The sequence below is a fragment of the Triplophysa dalaica genome, chromosome 21, assembly GCF_015846415.1.
Source record: "Triplophysa dalaica isolate WHDGS20190420 chromosome 21, ASM1584641v1, whole genome shotgun sequence".
Taxonomy (NCBI): Eukaryota; Metazoa; Chordata; class Actinopteri; order Cypriniformes; family Nemacheilidae; genus Triplophysa; species Triplophysa dalaica.
Genome location: NC_079562.1, coordinates 17,937,214 through 17,958,689, shown reverse-complemented (window position 1 = coordinate 17,958,689; position 21,476 = coordinate 17,937,214). Strand labels below are relative to the sequence as shown.

General features: G+C 40.2%; 1 protein-coding gene across 1 annotated transcript in view; it reads right to left on the bottom strand.

Annotated features, from left to right (window-relative positions):
- phactr3b (phosphatase and actin regulator 3b) overlaps window positions 1-21,476 on the bottom strand; it is a 47,650-nt gene that overhangs the window by 15,714 nt on the left and 10,460 nt on the right. Inside the window, exons 2-8 of the mRNA XM_056734088.1 lie at window positions 13,269-13,430; window positions 12,887-12,961; window positions 12,579-12,728; window positions 11,667-11,867; window positions 9,706-9,907; window positions 9,381-9,571; window positions 7,596-7,749 (exon numbers count right to left, since the gene is read on the bottom strand). Of these exons, the coding sequence (XP_056590066.1) occupies window positions 7,596-7,749; window positions 9,381-9,571; window positions 9,706-9,907; window positions 11,667-11,867; window positions 12,579-12,728; window positions 12,887-12,961; window positions 13,269-13,430 (1,135 nt within the window). The remainder of the gene's footprint in view (window positions 1-7,595; window positions 7,750-9,380; window positions 9,572-9,705; window positions 9,908-11,666; window positions 11,868-12,578; window positions 12,729-12,886; window positions 12,962-13,268; window positions 13,431-21,476) is intronic.

Below are 21,476 nucleotides of genomic sequence, written 5' to 3'. Positions count from 1 at the left end.
GGGACAGACCGAAAGGGAGGACTCTGTACTGATATGCCCGCCTCTCGCACGCGAACCGTGGGAACGGCCGGTGTCGAGGAGGATCGAGACATGAAAGTAAGCGTCCTTCAGGTCGATTGCCACGAACCAATCCTGACACCTCATAGATGTCAGGACGCGCCTCTGTGTGAGCACCCTGAATGGCAGCTTGTGAAGGTGCTCTGTTCAGGGTACGCAGCCTTTGGGGGCAACCCGCCGTCTTTCTTGGGAACGATGAAGTGCGGGTGGTGACCCACTGAACATCTTGGTTTTGAGGGACGAACTCGATGCCTGTTTTGCCAGAAGGGTGGTGACCTCTACCCGAAGTACGGAGGCGTCCCTGCCTCTGACAGAGGGAGAGATGATGCCCCGAAACTTGGGTGAGTCTCTGGCGAACTGGATCGAGTAACCAAGACGGACCGCCCTCATTAGCCAGCGAGACAGTGTGGGCAGCTCTCGAGCTCCCAGGGACTGTGACAGGGTGACCAAGGGGACGGTCTGCTTCATCATTCCCACGGGGGGTGGTTCGTCGGCTGGCGGAGCTAACCATGTCGCGGGGAGTCCCCGGAGGGAAGGTTTTTGCTCCGCCTGCTTACCTGCCTGGCGGGACAACGGCACGCACTGTCGGTTTGAGAGTGGTGACGGCTGTCGTATGTGTACGACCTCACGCCTCGCCAGGGTGTGAGGTCGGTTCGCCGAGCACAGTCCAGTGGAGTGTGCGATCGGCTGCAAGTAAACCCGGGGAGAACAGAAAACTCAGTGAGTAAGTGGGCGCCAAGCCCTAACAAGGGCCCGGCTTTGGTGACGAGGCAGGAGTCGTCCCGTACCGACCGATCAGAGCCGTGGCTGTGAAGGTTCGGGCCCGATGTTGTTCTCCCTGGGGTCTTCCCGTCAGTGTCCCTTCTCGCGAGGAGGTTGCTGACGGGGTGGAGGTTTCCCCCTCGACCTCTGCTTCCGGGGTGCCGCCTGTGGGGGCACAGGAACCGGAGCCGATGTCGAAAGGGTCCTGGGTTGCAGGGAAGCAGACGTCACGTGAGATCTCGGAGGCCTGTAGGCGGCCGAGTCGCGGCGTGAAAAAAAAATGTGGTTAATTGCCACTGTCTGCTTCGCCGTCAAAAAACTGCTGAGCGCAGTCCTCGACGGTGTTACCAACAACCCACCCTGCGAGATGAGTGCATCAAGAAAGCGGACTTCCTTGCTGTCACTCTTCTGCACAAGGTATAGCCGGGGGTGTCTCTCCTGGACCACTACCGTGGACATCGTCCGACCCAGGGCCCGTGCCGCCGCCTTAGTCGCCCGTTGAGCGCTGTCAGCGGTGGCACGGAGATCCTGCATTATACCCGGGTCGGCCTTACCCTCGTGGAGCCCTCTCAACGCCCTGGCCTGGCGGACCTGCAGGATGGCCAAGGCATAGAGAGAGGAGGCAGCCTGGCCCGCAACATCGCAAGCTTTCGACACCAGTGATGCCGAAGTCTTACGTGCTTTGGACGGTAGGAGTGGTCGATCCCCCCCCAGGTGGTAGCCGTCCGCGGCACAGGTGCACCGCAGGCGGACGTTCCACCCGGGGGATCTCGACGCAGTCCTTGGCTGCCTCACCATCGAGGGAAGTAAGGGAGCCGGAGCTGGTTTCACTGGAACGGTCCGTGAGTGGAGCGTTCCAAGTTTTACACAGCTCCTCATGCACCTCCGGGAAAAACATGGCACCCGGGGTGGGCGCGGTTTGCACCGCGCACCGACCTCGGGAACCACGCATCCCCGGGTTAGCACGGATGACATCACTTCTGCTTCCTCCTGAACTCGACCGCTGGGGGTGGAGTTTGGATTCGGCAGAGTCGGATGCCAGTCTCCCTCCGATGCTGCGAGCGACATCTCATCTACGTCACACATCGTTTCCGAGTGTGTGCGTGAGGATCCGGACGGTATGCCACCGCCGGTTGGGGAACGTTCAGAAGAGCGAATCGGGGTGCGATCGGCCCGTGAGCACTTGGCTGGCGGGTTTACGTTCGCAGAGTTCCCCGTATCACTAACGCTGCTAACGTGGGTGGTCATCGGGGCCGTAGCCACAGATGTCACAGCCCGGGTAGCAGACGAAATGGTGGCTGGTTCCCGTAGGAAGACAGCCACCCGTGACCGCAACTTCTGAATGACAATCTGCCCGCAGTGCAGGCAGATGTGTCAACGAACGCTGCTTCAGTGTGCTGGACGCCCAGACACCTAATGCAGCGATCGTGTCCATCCCCCTCCTCGATGAGGGTGCCGCACCCAAGAGAACAGCGGGACATGCCGCGCTGGAGAATGCTCAGTCAGTCCTGAAAAGGACTTTTAGAAAAAATCTCTAACACCTCCGGAACCGCCGAGACGCCCAGGGGAAGGTCGCTGCAGGAAGGGACGATCCGCTGTAACACGTCGTAGCACCAGCGTGTAGTTGTAGAGGATTGAATCCTGAGTTGTACTCATGAGCGATGGCTCTGAAGAACAAAAGGTAAGTGAATGCTGCACGCCGGCCTCCTTTTATACCGGATTTCCGGGGGCGGAGCCCGGCATGCAAATTGCATTCGCCAAATTTCATTGGCCTTTTCTATAGTAGTCAGAGTTGATTGGTTCTCAAGGGCGAACCCCATCTGTCGTTCTCGACACAACGTCGAGAGACCGACAGAAAGGGAACGAACGTTATTGTGTGTATTTGGTGGAATACAGTGTGTTTACACGATTTTCGGTTTAAAAAAACGTATTCGTTTTCACATATCGTGCATTACTGTTGCTCCTCTGTGCCTCGCCTTTCTGAAACGCCTTGCATTGCTCAATTTTAACAAAGCGCTCCATTGGGAAACAGGCTGTGTGCTCTGGTTGACCAGCTACCCAGTTAGTTGTGATTGGCCGAATTCCTCAAGCTAGTGGCAGGAATGTAACGCCCCTAACCCTATTCGGAATATCAGCCTTCAAAGCATATCGACAGCTGATATTGTCACCGGTGCCGTGTGAGTTTAATGGCAAATATGATCCAGAAAATGTATTTGACCATGCGGATTAATCAACTTTAGCAGCGCAACTTTGCCGGCAGATTGAACAGATCGGTAAGGTTGAATATTTAAAAACTATTACGTTTACCAATTAGCTAACTATAGCTAACTTCTTATTGTGCTTCACACACTCAGATTTTGGAGTTGTGCTGCTTTGGAACAGTTTTCTAAATAAAACGTAACCGCCGATTTCTATTTGTGTCCTCGTTTGGAAGACCCAACTAAGTAGTTTTTCTTTTGTAAAAAAGGCAGGTTTATCCATGGTTTGCGCTAATTTGCATATCAGTGACGTCATCACGTAGCATCTGAAAGCTAAGCACTTCAGGTCTGCTACATATCTATACTCCCTGAGCTGTCATACAGTATTATATTTAAACAATACACCCAAATGCACAATAAATAGGTTCTTTATTACTTATATTTCTGTTTCTGTTGGCACTTCTGTTGTTCAGCTAAATTTCGTGTTCATGTTTACTGTGTGTTCACACCGGCGCGGTCGAGACATCCAAGTGGCTGGACGTCTTGGCCATTGAGGGCATCAAGGAGAGTAGGAATCCAGTCAACTTTATGGTAATGAGCTATGATGCGGTTTTGACGGCAACCAACCGGAACATAGAAGTCCAACGCTTGAGAGGATCCCAGAGAACGCAGCCCTGGAAACTTTGTTCTACATCAGGGCGCCAGAGCGTCCACAAATCTTTCAGCCAAAATTGCAGCGGCTGCATGCGGAGCAGTCCCAGTGGAGTGAGCGAAACTTCTTGAGCGGGACAAAAGAACCTACTGTAAACGAAGCCGCAGAGTGTTACCGTGGCATGTTCCGCTGTTTGCCAGGCTATAAAGTCGAGTAGAGTCGAGTAGCTGTGTTTTATCACGATTATGATCCATTTCGAAATGCCAGGGATGGAGCACAACCACAAAGTTTGTCGGCTAGTGTTTGCGGACTCGCGTAACATGGGTGACATGGGTATGCGGAATGCTGCTTTCCCCTGGTAAGTGGGGTGCCGTCTCCAATTGTAACATGGGTAGGAGTTAAAAACAGGGGTTTCGAAATCACACGACTGTTTGAGCCATGTGCAATACATCACTGAGTGGACTCGGCTGATTCAACTTTTTGCGGAAGTGTGCGGACGAAGGCAGACCCTCCTGATGACGAAAATTACGGCATGCGGGCCGCAACGGCCAGACTATACTTTTGCATTTACATTAAGCTATTTAGCAGAAACTTTTATCCAAACGACTTTTGGTAAACAATGTGTGTACAAAAAATACTGTTATTTTCATCCCAAAAATGATGCCAACAGTTGGGTGGCCTGTTTTAACCCTTTTGTTGGTCAAATATAAACTTTTTCTGGGTTCATGTAACACACCTGCTGCCACCAAACACACATTCTTTTAAAGTTTATTATTGCAGACCAACATGCAATAATCCCACACCATGGGCTGTCATGACAGAATAAACTCAACTGATCACCTAGCATGTGAGGCTATTGCTGAACACCAAAGCTTCAGATTTCTGTTGACCAGTCATGCCTAAAGATGATTTCCCATCACTGGAGAATAGACACTATGTGTATTGTACACACTTCCCCCCTGCGACCAGAGAAGCTGCACCTGTGTTTACCCACAGCGTCTGAAGAGCTCCAGTTACACAGCCGTCGGACTAACTGCTAACTCACATTGGTCATGAGAGCTCTAGACATACTTTTATTTGACACCAGTAATCAAAAGCTGACAAGGTACCCTTCATATCTGCCGGACCATTCTCCTGTATTTTATGTTTAAAATAGGATATTACAGATATTAAGATCTAACCCAGAATATAATACTTGCTGTGTAACTAATCCCTCACCGTTTACGCAATGGAGATTAAGGTTAACTCAAATCACACGTCCTTATAATATTCAGTAGCTCTCATGAATCCCGAGCGTTGGATCGTTGCCTTGTTGTGAAGCTGAGCTTCATTTAGCAGAGAGAATATAGGCCAGGAACACATTGTCAATAATATTGCTGTTGGTCTGTCCGTCCAGAATGGCATAATGTGGGGTGAGCCTGTATGACCCAACACAACAAATGGTCAAAACTTCAGTTCACAGAACTCAACAATGTTTGGTGTGAGACAGATTCAGAGACACAATGTTAAAGTGATAAAATGATGATGGTGGTGGTGATGATGATGATGTTGTGTCTAACTGAAAGGAAGATTAATAGTCTTAATGATGTAACAGCAATCCTGAACACACAGATATGAATATACCTCAAATTGTTGAGAAGTGACTGGACTGAAAAAATAGAATGAAATCTCATTGCACTTGTTTGTTTTGACAGCATTTTTGCCAGCATCTACCCACCCAGAACACCTCAGTGACCAACCAGAATCACAGCTCTTAACCACTTCACAGTAATGCCTCACAGCCAAACAAACATCTGCTCATGCCAGTGATGTTGTTCTCTGCTTATACATTAAGACTTAACAATCTGAAGGTCTGACGTGGGATCATTTTCTCAGATTTCATCTCGGTAAAGTTTATCTTCACTGCGGTGTCCAACCCTCGATCTCCTAGCACACTGTTGCATAAGCCTGTTCAGAGGAGGCCTTACGTAAGCTGTTTGTGTAAAGCCCATTTGAAGAGCTGTTGTGGTCTGATTCTCAGCGGTGCTCAGACTCCTGGTAGAGTTTGAGTAAGCCATCTGAGAGCCTTACAGAAACCCACACACAAACTCCAGAGGGGTTCCTGGTATAGTTACACCTGTGATAACATGACATAGGATCCACCTTACTCTTTTTTTTAAGAAAACGTTTCAGTACGGAACGTTCAAATTCCAGGTCATTGATGGACTAAAGATGATATGAAGGCATCAAAAACTGACATTGAAGAATGTGTTCTGTGTAGGGTGTCTTATAAATGTACTGCGGCTTTTGTGAACAGAATTTCAACAGAATTGAGCTGTGAGTATGTGGTGGACTTATTTGACTTATTTTGCCAGTAAACAACCAACCTTACAAAAAACATAAAAAGCACCTTTACAGTAGCAACCTGGCCATTAATATGATGATATGAATGATAGAAATCATACTTAGGGAAAGACCAATATATCAGTTTTATTCATTATACATGCATATCCATAGTATGTATGGATACTAGATATTTTAAATTGGTTAGTTATCTGCAAGTTTCAACGTAACTGCAAGTGAGTTTTCATTTTTCAACCGTCAGATTATGTTAGGGAATTTTAAATATTATTTTAAATGTTTTTTTTTTTGTTGAGACTTTTCAAATACGATAAAAACAATGTCAAATTATAGAAGACTGCACACTTAAATTCACTGTATATTTCTGGTGCCCCAGCTGCCAGAAAATGTCATTTTTTAACAGGATTTTTTTACAGTCTACTTTTCAAAAACCATCAAATTACTGAAAAAGACCACAAATTTACAATAAAAACAGTTTATAGATTTTCTACAGTGTTACGTCAGAACTCAATTAATGAAATTATTCACTCAATTATTGGTTTTCTTTTTGGATGTGAGCCTTAAAGATATCTATGAATTTATGAAAAAGAATCTAAGACAAAAAACAGATTAAACATCTGGATGACTAGCAGCAGATGGCTCATCATACAGTAAAATGTAGTGAAAATGAGCAAACCACACATCCACAAGACATCAGTCGGTTCTATGCTTCAGCAGTCTTTGCTCAGCTCCACTTACTCCTGCAACTCTCCAGTTATTTAAAGCCTCCTGGATTACCCACAATGCTATGCATTAATATTTGATTAGCTCACTGATAATCACAGCAGTAGAGGAGAGCACTGGAGACATCGCCACGAACCGTTGTTTATTACCCATGCAGTGACTGAGGACGCATAACCAGTTAATGACTTAAGCTCAGAAGGAACATAAAGTCAAATAGTTACAAATGATCCGTTTTCAAAAGTACACTCGAAAGGTACATTGTTTTTTGCACTATGCAAACCACTTGATTGACCAGATGTCCTGAGACAGTCCTGTATTTACCAGGAGAACTTGACATCTGGCAACCTTAAAATCCTCCCCGACGCTTTTTAAAGTAGCTAACAAAAAAGGAAATAAAGAGGTTTATCTGGGTCTCACATTGTAAATCTGTTACCATATTTAACACCCTGAATATGAAAATCATTGACCAAAACATTTAGTTCAACAAATAGACAACATCATTTATTATACCTTAAAATTTCTGCTTTTCAAAACAGAGAAAAAATGTATTATGACTCCCCCTACTGGTTGAATTGCACTAAACACACACAGTGAGTGAAGGTATACATGCAAACCCAGCCTGCAAGCAAAACTGTGTGACCTGACCGGACCTGACCGCACATGACAAAATGCTGTAATTATCCGACAGAGCTTATGCTAATTATTATTTAATTACAAACTTGACAAGTTATAACAGACTGAACTACACCCAAAAGTGTTTGCTCTACAGTGCTTCAAAAACAAAACACCTTTAAAGACAACACCATTTGGGAACCACAGTTTTAAACCGCCAAGTCATTAATCTAGAGATAAATGAGACTCACTTGGCAAGTTTCATCTCGATCTGTTGGCGGATGTCTTGTCGCTCCTGGTCGCTGCGCACAGGGAAGATGTTTCTGTCCTCCAGTTCTTGTTTACTGGGCCTGTTACGCAGCTTCACTGTCAGAAGCTCTTTTCTCATTCGCCGTGGAAGTGTCCCTGTACAAAACCCAATACACACAAACATAAACATCGATGCTCGAAGAGAAATCAACACATAACAAAATACTCACAAACATAAGAGAATCCTATGTCTCTGTACGTATGAAATCCCCTCAAGAACTATTTTGGTTCCCCAAAGAATCATTTATGCAAAGGATCTTATAAGAACCTTTATACTTTTTATAGAATATTTTTCTTTAATACAGAACATTTTGTGAAACAGACGGTTCTTTATTGAACCATTCAGCCGAAAATGGTTTCTCTATGGCATCACGAAGCACCTTTATTTTTAAAGTCTTGGAAGGTTTTACCATGCCAGATGTGTTTTCCCATGTTTATGTGCTCATATAATCTTTGGATTGGAAAGAACTGTCATCATGAATAAGTAAGAGGCTACTTTTACATTTTCCTTACATTTAAAGTTCCAGTGAACCAATGGTTGCGATCGTTTTTACTTCGTCATTTTGGTGCATTTCTGAGTGAAATATATTTTTATATAAGACAAATAGTGGGCGCAGCTTTCGTCTTTCTCTGCGTTTTGATTGGATGTATTAAAACAGCAGTTGCATTTTGAAATGGAACTGGCAGCCTGTTGAAGGGGAGGAGTTAACATCCGAACATATGCTCCGCAAAGTCGTTTATGATGGATAGTCGTTACAGGATGGATGTGCATTTTCAGATTTAAACTAAAGATTATGAGGGCACACAAATTTTAATGAGAGAATGACCCACATTGATAAACAATAAACGCTGCAATATTTCCATAAAAAAATAGCCATTGTTATTTTTATTTCAATGAGACTTTAACATGAGAAAACATTATTTGTGTGTAGATTCTTGTCCCAAACACATCTAACCTCTCTCCTATAATATAAAAATCATAAAAATATGAAGGTACTTACAATTCTACACTTGTGCTTGCATTCCACAACAATTCTTCATTATTCACAATGGTGTGGTTTATTATTATCATATTATAATTGTGAACTGTTAACATTATTAACAGACAAACAAAATGCATTAGTGAGGCAGTGAACAGCGTATTTTAAAGGGTTTATTTTCTAATGTAAACAGTGTGAAAAACACCCAACACCTGCCTGTTTGCGGTCATTCATTGTCAGAATGACAAATAATGTGCTTCTTTCTCGATTGTTTCACTTCTCTCTCTCTCTCTCTCTCTCTCTCTCTCTCTCTCTCTCTGTCTGATGTGTCTCTCTCAAAATTGCAACTAACCAGGACCAATATCTTATAAAATAAAAAAAAAACATTGAAAAAAAAAACCCATTGTTCTTTATCTGCCCACCCTTAAGTCTATTTGTTGTATGTAGCTCAATGGGTCCAGCATTGTGTTTGCCGTGCAGAGGTTATGGGTTTGAATCCAATGAAAAACCCATACTGATCAAAATCCTGAATTTGGATCAAAGCGTCTGTCAAATGTGTCTGTGTATACTGTACTGATAAGCATGGCTCTCTGAAATACTCGATTCAGATTTCAAAGTATTGACTACATCTGCAAGAAAAGGATTATATGTAAACCATATTATTAAAGCTAAATGCTGATATTCACAATCAACATAATGACATGACATAATGTGAACAAGGTGCAATATTTATTGCTAGAAACGCACCGGAGATGACCGACTCGTTCCAACTGTCCTGGTCACTGTAATATTCATCCAGACGCATGTTCTCCTTGTTCTCCTCTGCCTCTTTCTTATTCTCCACCTCTCCACGCTGATCATTCTCAGTGCTGGCCGTGCGATTAATCCGCCTGTCCGAACGCCTTTTGGGTGAACTGCGGATCTCCTTACCACGTAAACTTTATGAAAGGAATAAACACAAGAAAGAATGCCTGATTATAAATGGAAACGCGTCTGAGGTGTTTGCATGTATTTGTTTGTGGTGTATCTTTCATGTAAGAGAAATAATGTCTGTCGGATGTGAGTCTCTCACCTGTCCTGGCGGTGTTTGGTGGCTAGGGCCCGATGCAGTTCCTCTATGATGCAGCTAGGGGGCAGATGTTGGTGCATGACACCCAAGTGGGGGGAACCAGTTGGGGTGGACATCCGGGCTCTCAGGGCATCTTTGGGGAGGGTGAAGTTTCTGGGCAATGTAGCTGGAGCAGGCCGAGTCTGATGTGACCTGATCTGAGTACCTGACGGACATACAAACACTTCTCTTAGCTTGGCCTTGATTTTCAAATCTATTTCAGAGTAATTAAAAATAGACCCTTATGGAAGTTAAATATGGTTTTACTTTAAACAAAATAAAAATATTATTACTATAGAGTTAAACCATGGTAACCACAAACTTATTATGGTTTTTAACGATAGCATTTATAGGTAACTTTGGCTAATCAATGTAATGCGAAATACAATTTGCAAGGGATATGTTTTCATTTTCTCACAAGTCCAGCGGTTGGTAAAGGCAATAAAAGTGTTAGGCAAATTTTGAATGTTGCTCTGCAGTTGCTAGGGCGCTCTGGATGGTTGCTATGGTAACGCTCTATGGTTGCTAAATAGTTCAGCATAAATGTAAAGGTCATAAAATAATACTATAAAATTGTAAATAAATATGATCACTAGTAAAAGTGGTAACACTGATTGGATAAATATAAGTCAGTCAATGGGCTAATAGAACATTTAAAGCCAGTGTTAAACGTAGTCTATATTTATATGTTATTTGGAAAATTGGCTCTTGGAGTTTAGTATGTTAATACATTATGTGCGTTGATTTTTTTTAGCTGCGGTAAGCTTTTTTTCTTGGTAATGAACATGGGCGAACACTGCAGTTAGTTTCGTTTTAAATGTCTCATTAATTGTCCTTAGGCTAAAAAATCTGTCACAGCAAACTAGTTATGTTCTCACGTTGTGTGCGTAACGTTATTGTCAACGACAGGCGCTAAAAAGTCCGCTGAGATCCGCAGGTGCGCATTCCACACACGCACAGTGTGAGCGCAATAGGATGCGCTGTTTGCTGTGATGGATTTTTTATTCTCGGGACGAATGATTTGAGACATTCAAAACGAAATATAATTTAGCTAAATGATTGTCATGGCAGTACTACACGTGTTTTGTGTTGACACACCCGACGGTGGGGGTGGGGTGCGCTGTAACTCATTATCATTTGAAGAGACATATGGACATTTATTCAGACCCAAAACTCGCGCGTATGAAAACCACAGGCTTCTGAGGACAATTGCAGACTTCTCTGATCCTTTGATTGGTCGCTTTTAACATGCACTCACCTACAGGTCTCCGATCTGTATCTTACCCGTTGTACAGATGTCTTAATTTGCCATAACACAACACTTTTTTCCGTTTTTAAACTTGAGTTACAGTGTTATGTATGCACTTGGCTTTGGATCTACATATTTGGCATCTTGACAAGAAGATAGAAATAAATTGTTTGGTATGTATTCATAATTGAATAATTTTGTATTGTTAATAATTTTCATGAAATTGTTGTAAAATGAGAATTTATAAATGGCTACAACAGTATAACTCAAAGCCCAATTTATTATAAATTACAATATGATTTACTCTCTAAAATGTTATTAAAATAATGTATTTGTTTTGCTTTATTTGTTTTGAAAATATTCCAACGGTTTATGCCAGTAAACAGATATTTGATAACTCAAATTGAATGACTACAGGAGACATTTAATTATATTATTATAGTGTTTTTGAGCAAAATATATTCTAGACATTTTATGAAGACCCTAATGAATCATACCAACTTGTTGAAATGCTCATAGGATGATGCCTTTTATGAAAGTGATGCATAAAGCACTAAATATGTTATTTCCACACCAAACATTTATTTTTAATGTTTTTAAATTTGCCAATGCTTTGTTATTTACAAGAGACTGGACCAATCAAGCAAAGTCATATAGGAAATATAGATATACTGACTGTCCAGACTGCCCGGTCTAGTAAGCATCTTCGCATGTGTTCTGGCTGGAGGAGTGTGCACTTCTTTGTGGACTGGCTCTTCTTTTCTCTCCTCATGGCTCTCGGGTGCTTCAGCACCGACTTCTCGGCTCAAAGCATCTTTATCCTCAGCCTCACTTTGACTGACGCCCACTGCTGTTTCTATCACATCCGTAGTCCGAACTGAAATCAAATGAGGAAAGAAAACTGGATCCTGTGTTCTTTGTCTCCACCTAGTGACAACTCAACATCCTCCTCCTTGCAGCAACTTTATTTCTCAGAATACATCTGATCTTTAATGTAATTTTTTCAATTATAATATGTGACCCTGAATGACAAAACCAGTCTTATGGGTCAATTTTTAGAATTTGAGATTTTTAAATCATCCGAAATTTTAATAAACAAGCTTTCTTTTGATGTATGGGTTGTTAGGATAGAACAATATCTTTACACTCTGGAATCTGAGGGTGCCAAAAAAATCTAAATATTGAGAAAAATTGCCCACGAAGTTGTTAATCAGAGCAGCTGTAGTAGGCCATCCACTCACAAAAATAAAGTTTTGATATATTTACGGTAGGAAATTTTCTAAATATCTTCATGGAACTTGATCCTAACTCAATATCCTAATGATTTTTGGCATAAAAGAAAATTCATTTTGAACCATACAATGTATTTTTGGCTTTTACTAAAAATGTTCCTGTGCTACTTAAGAGTTTTGGGATCCCGGGTCACATACATGATTTATAATATATGATATATGATTTGCATTGAAACAAAATATATTTTCAAAGTTTCGCAGTAACTATTTTAAATGAAATAATAAAAGAAACTGTACTGTAAAAAAATACAATTCATAACAGTAGTGTCTGTTATACTTTATTTCAGGGGGCTCACCTGAAGACGTATTTTCCTCATCAGAGCTGAGATCCTTCCCAGTGCTGGCCAGCAGCGCCATTGGCACGTCCTCTCCCTCTTCTTCATCAGAGTACTCCTGGCTGGGGGTTCCTGGCTCATCTGTATTCCCCCCACAGGCCAGGCCCGTCTCTGTGAACGTGAGACAAAAACAGCCAGTCTTAACTGCTCTCATCACTTCCTCATAAAGCCTCTGGTGGTGAAATAGCACTGCAACTGCACATATGTATGCTGCTGGTTATGTAACAGAGAGCGGGTGGCACGGTTGGCAGAGTGAAAAGAGTGATTACCTGTGCAAGTTTCTGCAAGGCCCTTCCTGACACCATCGTCACGATTCTGCCTGCCGGCCACTTTCCTCTCCAGTGCTGCAGATAGAGTTAGATGTAAACTTCATTGAACACAACACCAAAACCTACAAAATCACACCCCTTCTCATGTATTCTTTCGTTGTTATGTAACGGAAATATATATTTTCATGAGAATGTTATTTTCAATTGCAAAGCAGCTTTACAGAAATGCTTAGATGAATATTATTTCACATGTTTCGAACTGTGAACATCATCTTTTACATAATAATAAGAATATATATGCATGTAGGTCTCCTCCCCAGTGAGCAAACCACAGAGGACAAACAAGAGGTGTTGTATAGTTGTAGTGTATGTTCGACCTTACCTGTTGATCCCTGCCTTAGTTTCTCATTTTTCTTTTTCCTCCACTTCCAGGGCTTGAAGATACGGCCCAGGCTGGCCAGTTTACTGTTTCTGCGAATGGGGGGAGTGCGGACACCAGACACCAGACAGCCAGAATGAAGATTTCTCTGGTGATCCATCACATCTAAACATAAAGACAAACAGAAAAAGCTCTCAAAGAATGCTGCTGTTGACCCGGTTTACTGATAGTAACAACTTAATCACAAGTGGTCTGCCGTTATATGCCGGTATACCTGTTATTAAAGGGATACTTCACCTAAATATGAAATTTCTTTCATCATTTACTCACCTTCAAGTTGTTCCAAATCTGTATACATTTCTTTGTTCCGATGAACACAGAGAAAGATATTTGGAAGAATGCTTATAACCAAACAGATCTTGCCCCCCATTGACTCCCATAGTAGGGAAAATTACTTTCCTACTATGGGAGCCATGGGGTCAAGATTTGTTTGCTAATAAGCATATTTACATTTAATAAATGTTGATTTGTTTATTCTGGTGCAGTTTTAACACAAGCCAATGTTTTAAAAAAACGTGAACAAATGAAGTGTGAATATTTAAAGTATCAATTCAGCGATCAGATCACCCGAGACAGATATACATATGGCCTGTGAGCGCCAATGATATTTTATGAGACAGTGAATCATGTTTTCAATACAGTAACAGTAAAGTCTTTGCTTAATGTCAGGAAACACAGGTGAGCCTTTGCTGGATTTGCTGAGAATTTGCTTTTCAACGTATGACAGCATATGGGTCGTCTCCTCAGTGGCAAAACATTAGTCTTCATTTAAAAGAACTACAGAATGCATGAAAATCATTTCTCCCATCCCCAACAATGCCTCAGTTATTTGTACTGAACCAAAACTGAAACTGAAACCACTTTCAAGCTCCAAAGGCATCCTACACAAAAAATAAAGAGTCCATATGACTTCTTCTCTTTATTATAAGTGGTGCGAATGCATCTGCTTTGGTTCTCAAATCAAAATGATGCTGAAAACTCTTGGTTCTTACATGTCATGTGACCAATAGCGATGCTGCAGCTTGTGACATTGTGAAAATGCCGATTCAATGTTAGTTACTAATGAATTTCAGGCTGTTCCTCGCACCAAAACAACAGGATTGCACCAGAAGACCTAACTCTTACTTCAATGGAACACAATAAAATATATTTTGAGAAATGTTTCAGAGTTTTGTGTCCATACAATAGAAGTCAATGTTGTTTGGTTACCAACATTATTAAAAAAATTGTCTTTGTTGTCATGTTTGAACTGAACCCCAGTTCATTGGTGAAGCCCAGACACTCTTCTCTGACATACAGGGATGGATTGTTTTTACAGGCAGTCCTGGAATACAGAAATCATGTCGTTTCGGTTTAGCTCCTGCATTCAAAGCATGAAGCGCTCTTCAGTGCACTGACAGCTGAATGAAGCCTACAGATTAATTTCTAATCCACACCAGTTTCCATATGTCAGTCTAGTGGACAGACTGAGTCCATCTGTCCCGAACCCCATCAAAAACATTACTCTGCATTTGAAATAAAAGGTACAGGGTCCACCGTATAAGGGGTGACTTTAAAGAGATAGTTCATCCAAATATGAAAATTCTGTCATCATTTTTTCACGATCAAGTAATTTCACACCTGTATAAATAATTTTGTTCCGATGAATACAAAGAAAGATCTTTGGAATAATTGTACAACTACCATTGTAGGAAGAATTAAAGGAGTAGTTCACTTTTTTAAAATAAATTTTCATGATAATTCATCATCTGGTATGGTTAAAAGCCCTTTGAAGCTGCACTGAAACTGTCATTTTGACCTTTAACCTTTTGGAGTCCTTTGAAGTCCACTATATGGAGAAAAATCCTGGAATGTTTTCATCAAAAACCTTAACTTCTTTTCGACTAAAGAAAAAAAACAGAAACATCTTGGATGACTAAATGATAATGAAAATTTATTTTGAAAGGGCACTAATCCTTTAAATGGTAGTGTGACGGGTCTCCTGGTTCTTCCCGCTATGGCCGGAGAGTGGGTGTGGCAGGGAGACTCATCAAGGAACAATGTCCACCTGGTCTACCCACTATAAAAAAACTTGGTCCTTGTTGGTGTGTTGTGTGGCTGGCTCCCGTTTGTTTCGTTTTGATTTACATTTGGTTCTGTCTGACGCCTTGACATTAGGCAGAATGGTCTTGGACTCAGAGTTTTCATGTTTTATTTATCATTCTATTTATTTTAATAAACACTTTTTGCAACTAAACCAACTCGAGTATTTCCTCAGTTCATTTGTCATGGCTTTGATCCGGTCGTGACAGTAGTCAAAGGTGCCCAAGTACTGCCCAAGTTTTCCTAAATTCTTCAAAATATCTCATCACATGTTCAACAGAACAAAAAAATGCAACATTTTGTTTACTAGTGGATGATGTCCCAGAGCTGAAAATTGCTAACATTCTTCCAAACATATTTTTCTGTGTTCATGGGGACAAAGAAATGTATACAGGTTTGAAACAACTTGAGGGTGAGTAAATGATGACTGATTTTGAATTTTTGGATGAACTATCCCTATAATGGAAGGAAGCCCAGAGAGAGAGAGGGAGAACAGAAATAGTCTCTCCCACACAGTCTGGATGAGATGGAGAGTTGACACCTCAGAAAGACTGCAGATGAACCGTGGGTAGTGCTGAGAGCTTCTATCGCAGTGAGTTTTTTCCGAATATCACACCTAAAGCCCCATGAAATATAAAACAGTGTTTATGTCTGAGACATAAGAAATGAATATGAAAGATGGAGGTGAACGTATAACATCTATATTGATGGAGCAATGCAGAATTTGACATTCATTTACATTTGAAGAGTTCATTAGCAAAATCGCTGATTTGATCATGGGTTTTTTAATATATTTTGCATTCAAATACACAATAAAAAACATGATTTATGAAAATGAATAAAATTTGAATACACAGTAAAAAGCATTGTTTATGAAAATGAATCTGTTTTTATGCCTTTCGTTTATTCAACTTTTCAAGTTTCTTCTATAGCATCTTATTTTCGTTCTATTTGCCTTGTGTTTAACAGCATCTTTCTTTTTCTTACTGTAGTTCTATTAATATTGTGTATTTTTTTCATTGTCATATTACATTTCCTTTAATTTGTAGCAAGTATGTGCTTTTGACATGCTGAAAAACAACCCAATAAAAACCAGAACAGAAATTCAAATGGTTTCAAATTAAATGTCATTATGATCCATTACAAAATCCATTTATGTAGTGTGTTTTGGGCATTATTCCAATAAGATTAAACTGCCAGATAACACCACACCAATAGAATCCATCACAAACCAATACAATTTACATTAGAACCAATAAATCCAGTACATGTCTACTGTGTTTTGGGCAGGGTTCTATTGTTTTTTCAGCATTATTATTAATTATACTAATTATTATTATTATTATTGTTCCTGTTGTTGTTGTTGTTTTTATCATAATTTTTAAATATATACTGTATATTTAGAGCAATATTTTATTTGATTTCAACAAACAAAAATGTGAAACAATAGTAATTGTAATGCTTATAGTTTGATAAAAACAGATACTGATGCATATTTTTAACATTATTGTGAATAACTTATCAAACATCTGGCTCTAAGATCAATCAGTAGCAGCCACAAGACCAAGTCACAAGTTGCTTCAAGGCTAATAATGAAAGAAAATTACAAAAATATAAATTGTGTACAATCTAATGTACCCTATCAGAAAAATCAGTAATGAAACAAATCAAATCAGTATGCAAAAAGGGCTTTTCTGCCAATCCATGGCATGTATTTTGAGGCACAGTATGTGGTTAGCCTGACAACATGTGGTTGATGGGATAAAGCTTCAGAGTAATATTAGTGGTGGATGCGACCACTCCTCCTCCAGCTCAGCTCTCCTCACAAAACCCCTCACTTCTCTTGATTCACTCTCACCACAGCTGTTCTATACGACACGATCATCTGTGTTCATCTACACATGTTCAGATTATGTGCATTCTTAGTGCTTTCATGAAATGTAATTACGTACCACCTCAGCAAAATGAGATCATTATCAGATCATCCAGAGCGAAAAGGATGAAGCCATTGTGGGGTATCTCCCAAACATCTGCAAGTGTGCCGTCAGACAGACTCCAGACATTAAGAAGAAGGTCATCTGTTTACATCTTAATAGACCTGTAGTGCAAATTCAGGTCAAGGCTTTTAAGTACTGCAGCTAAAGCACAAACCAGGGTCGGCGCGCCGTTGCCATGGCTACTCCTCCGGATGCTGCAGCATAGCCCCTCAGAGGCACAGCATCAGGGTTGCTGGGTGGATGGGGAGGCTGTTGCCACGCAGAGCGACTAGAAACCCACGATAGCCAATCAAAGGCGAGCGATGCAGAACAGATGCTAGGCATCCCTCTATTTACATATTTTACTAAATGTTGTTTTGAAAAATATATCACAAGGACATAAAGCGTCATTTGTAACTACATGTAAACATGGTTCAAATCACAGACATGTGCATGAAAAATGTATGACTTGAAACCTCACAGGATTGAACCCCATATGGGGCTTTTCCACAAATATTTCCTGAGTCATTTCCAAGGCGACCAGCTGACCTGTTTTCTACACCTGTCCATTCTGTTATTAAACCTAGAGAGACCCATGCTTTGATTCTGCAGTTTTAAATACAGATCAAAATTAAGTTTGTTTCCTGATTTTTTTCTTTCTTATTTCTATTTAATTTTTTGGCAACTATCACTAAATTGTCACACCACTGCAACACAAAACTCAATTGATAAGAAAGTGTAAGCAATGCAATTGAGACAACAGACAAGCTCTGTCAGCAAACTTTGAGTAGAAAATAAAATACTTTTTATCTTGCACATTGAACAGAAAACGCACTCACGTGTTATTCCAGTAACTCCAGATACATCTTTCAAAACATGCTCCAGTTTAGTCCATCGTCATGTTGCTTTTCTTTGAGACTATCAAAGTACATGAGAGCAAAAATCTCCTCAGAATAAAAGCAGCATGGACACAAGCTGAGCATCAGCATCCCTTCAGCATGACCACTCGTGCATCTACTGCATCATCTGCTGTCCCACGCTGACCCACAGCAGCACACATGTATTAGTGCTGTCTGATGCATATCCAAACCTCTCTGTTTTTAACAAGCTGTTTGAAACCAACATACAAAACCACTGCCAAAGATTAATTTGTGTACTTTTTTATTAAATTGGCTCCAATCATACAGTTAGTTTGTGCCTAATGGATGACAAATATATTTTAATAAATCAAAATATTCAGTGTATTTTCTTTACAAAACTGTGGAGCATTTTAAAAAAGTGCAATTTATTTTACAATCTACTGTAGATGTACTATGTTCTGTATAACTTTATAATTGGGCTACTAGGTACCAGCCCTGAAACTAAACCTATCCGGTATTTACTAGTGTTTTGTATACACGTACTGTAAAATAAAGTCCAATCGAAAATGTTGTTTGCCATGGACTATAACACGTCACACTGCAGGACATTGTTTGAAATGTCATATTATTTAACATTTAACATTTAACTCATTTCACATCTCAAAATAGTAGTGAATAAAACGCAAATCAGTTCACTAATAAAGGTGGAAAGGGGCATGGGGCAATTTAAGCATGCTAACATTAGCCTGCTAGCATTGAATGCAATAATCAGAGGAACATTTTTTGATCCTAAGCCTTCACAGGATATATACAAATTTAGAGATCCATTCAAAATTATTTTCAGTTTTTATAGATGTATTGTTTATAGGTACGTGTTAATATAAAATTATAAAAATTTCTCTTCCAAAAATTCAAGAAAATATATTATATGCATTCATTTCCAGTAAAAGGAAAACTGGAGAAACAGGTGAAAATAACAGAAAAGACGCTTCGTATTTTCTCAGACCTCAAATCCGGCAAAGAAGTTCATAATCATGCACTAAAATGTAGCATTTAAAAGAGAAAAATATTGGTGAAAAATAAAAACATCTTGATATTTAATAAATGAAACACGTTCCACAGACTTGAACGCCACATGAGACTTATGTTGTGGCATCATGATGACAATTCCAGGTTATGTTATTAGAGTAAAAGCACACAAGAGAGCAGATCTTTGAGTGGTTGGTGGTATACAGGAAAATGTCAAGGAGTTTGTTTGTTTGTTGCCTGATGCTTACGTCGCTTCATGAGTTTCATGGTTTTGTTAACAAATTGTAGACATAAAGTAGATTGTGATGTAAAATGGATTCGTTCTGGTCTGTTTTTATAAATGTTTCATCACATTGATCTGTGTTCATAATTGCCATGTAATGGTGGTTGCTTGTACCAAGTCTCCTCTGCGATGAGTAATTGTTTAATGTGACAACATCAAATATAGCCTACAATTAAAATCCTCTAAACTGAAACTAATACTCAAATGACCAACGATAAAGAATCACAGTTAACTGAGAGACTGAAAAGTCCCCAGAAACACTGTAACAGTACAACCACATTACCACATACAGTAGTACGACTTTCTCTAAAGACGTTTAATAGAGATCAGTCAAAATTTAGAGATATTGTATTACAGGCACGATCGATCAGAGTAACATAAATACTGTTTAAAGACTTCATTTCTTGATGTACCTATGGGAATAGAGTCAACAACATAAGTAGATGAACTGCATAAATCCATTCCTCAAACATGAACTGGACAGTCCACTTTATCTCCTTTAGCACAGTGCTTTATGATTGAGATAAACCACGCTGAAACCATATAGCATACAATATATTTATGGCCCAATAGTGTAAATACAAACACAATAGCAAAAGTGTTTACATGTGTCATTAAATATGCAAAAGAAAAAGTCAATTTCTTTTCATCCTGAGAAGCGTGTGGTCTTTGCTGAAGTCAATATAAGAGATGAAATAACTGGTGGTGAGCTAATGGAGCTACATAACACGTTTCACTCCTCCACACAGTATGCCATACTGTGACTTTCTTTATGAATCAAAGTGTTAATACTTCATTTCTTCTGAAGCACAGACCTGACCTTTGAGTAAGTGTATTTGTAAATCCAGTATTTTGGATCACATAGCCAATGCGGGTAACTGCCTCAAAATTCATGGTAAAGTGAAAGTGACCTATTTGTCAGATATGGTGACCCATACCAGAAATGGGCTCGACTGTTTTGCGATGCGATGACAATGTATACCATTCTGTTGCGGAGGTATTTTCCATCACATTTCTATATAGTCCTGCCGAATGACCATACACTATATGTCCACATAACAGTGTTTTATATTTCACGTGAATATACTAAAACGATTGCTAGTAACACACATCTACTTTATCTGAGATCATTGTTTATGCATTGTATTATAGCAAATAATTAGACTAATGAAACATTGATATAAGGGTCAATGACAAATAAGAAAATGTCAGGTGGTGCGACCATATATTAATTTAAAATAATATACATTTAATGTATTTAGCACTGAGTATTTTTCCCCTCATATATAAGAAATTTAACATAAAATCATGTCAAAATATTTTATTAAGAATTTTATTGAGAAAATTAACATTTATATCTCAGTTTTGTTCTCTGTTTGTATGTTCGGACGGTCGCACCACCTGACATTTTTGGTCTTTCAAACACCAAAACTCCAAAAATCTATTGAATTTCAATAAAATGAAAAGTGTTTCTTATAAAAGACATATTGTAGATCCATTTGATATATGACATGTATTTATTCAAATTCTTTTTAGGAAAATAATGAATTTGGACACAAAAAATACATGTCACGTCATTGACCCATAAACGGGAGCAAAGAGGTGTTCTCATGTCATGTAAACATCCTACTGCGATTTAGTCCGTACTCTGATTATTGGAAATAAACGCATTATTTGCAACAACGGCATTTTGGCGGATTGAAAATGCAAACTTTTTTAAACAGGTCTCAAAGAGTTTTTGAAAACAACGGCATTATCGTTTCCATGTAAATTCGGAAGGCGCCGTTTGCCAAAAAGGATGACATCATACGCATGCATTCAGTATGAAGGCATGCGCGACCATTCCCCAAACAGTAATGGCGGCCTCCATGTTGCATGTTTTCACTGCGTGACATACTTATTATCATTTCTCCAGCAAAAA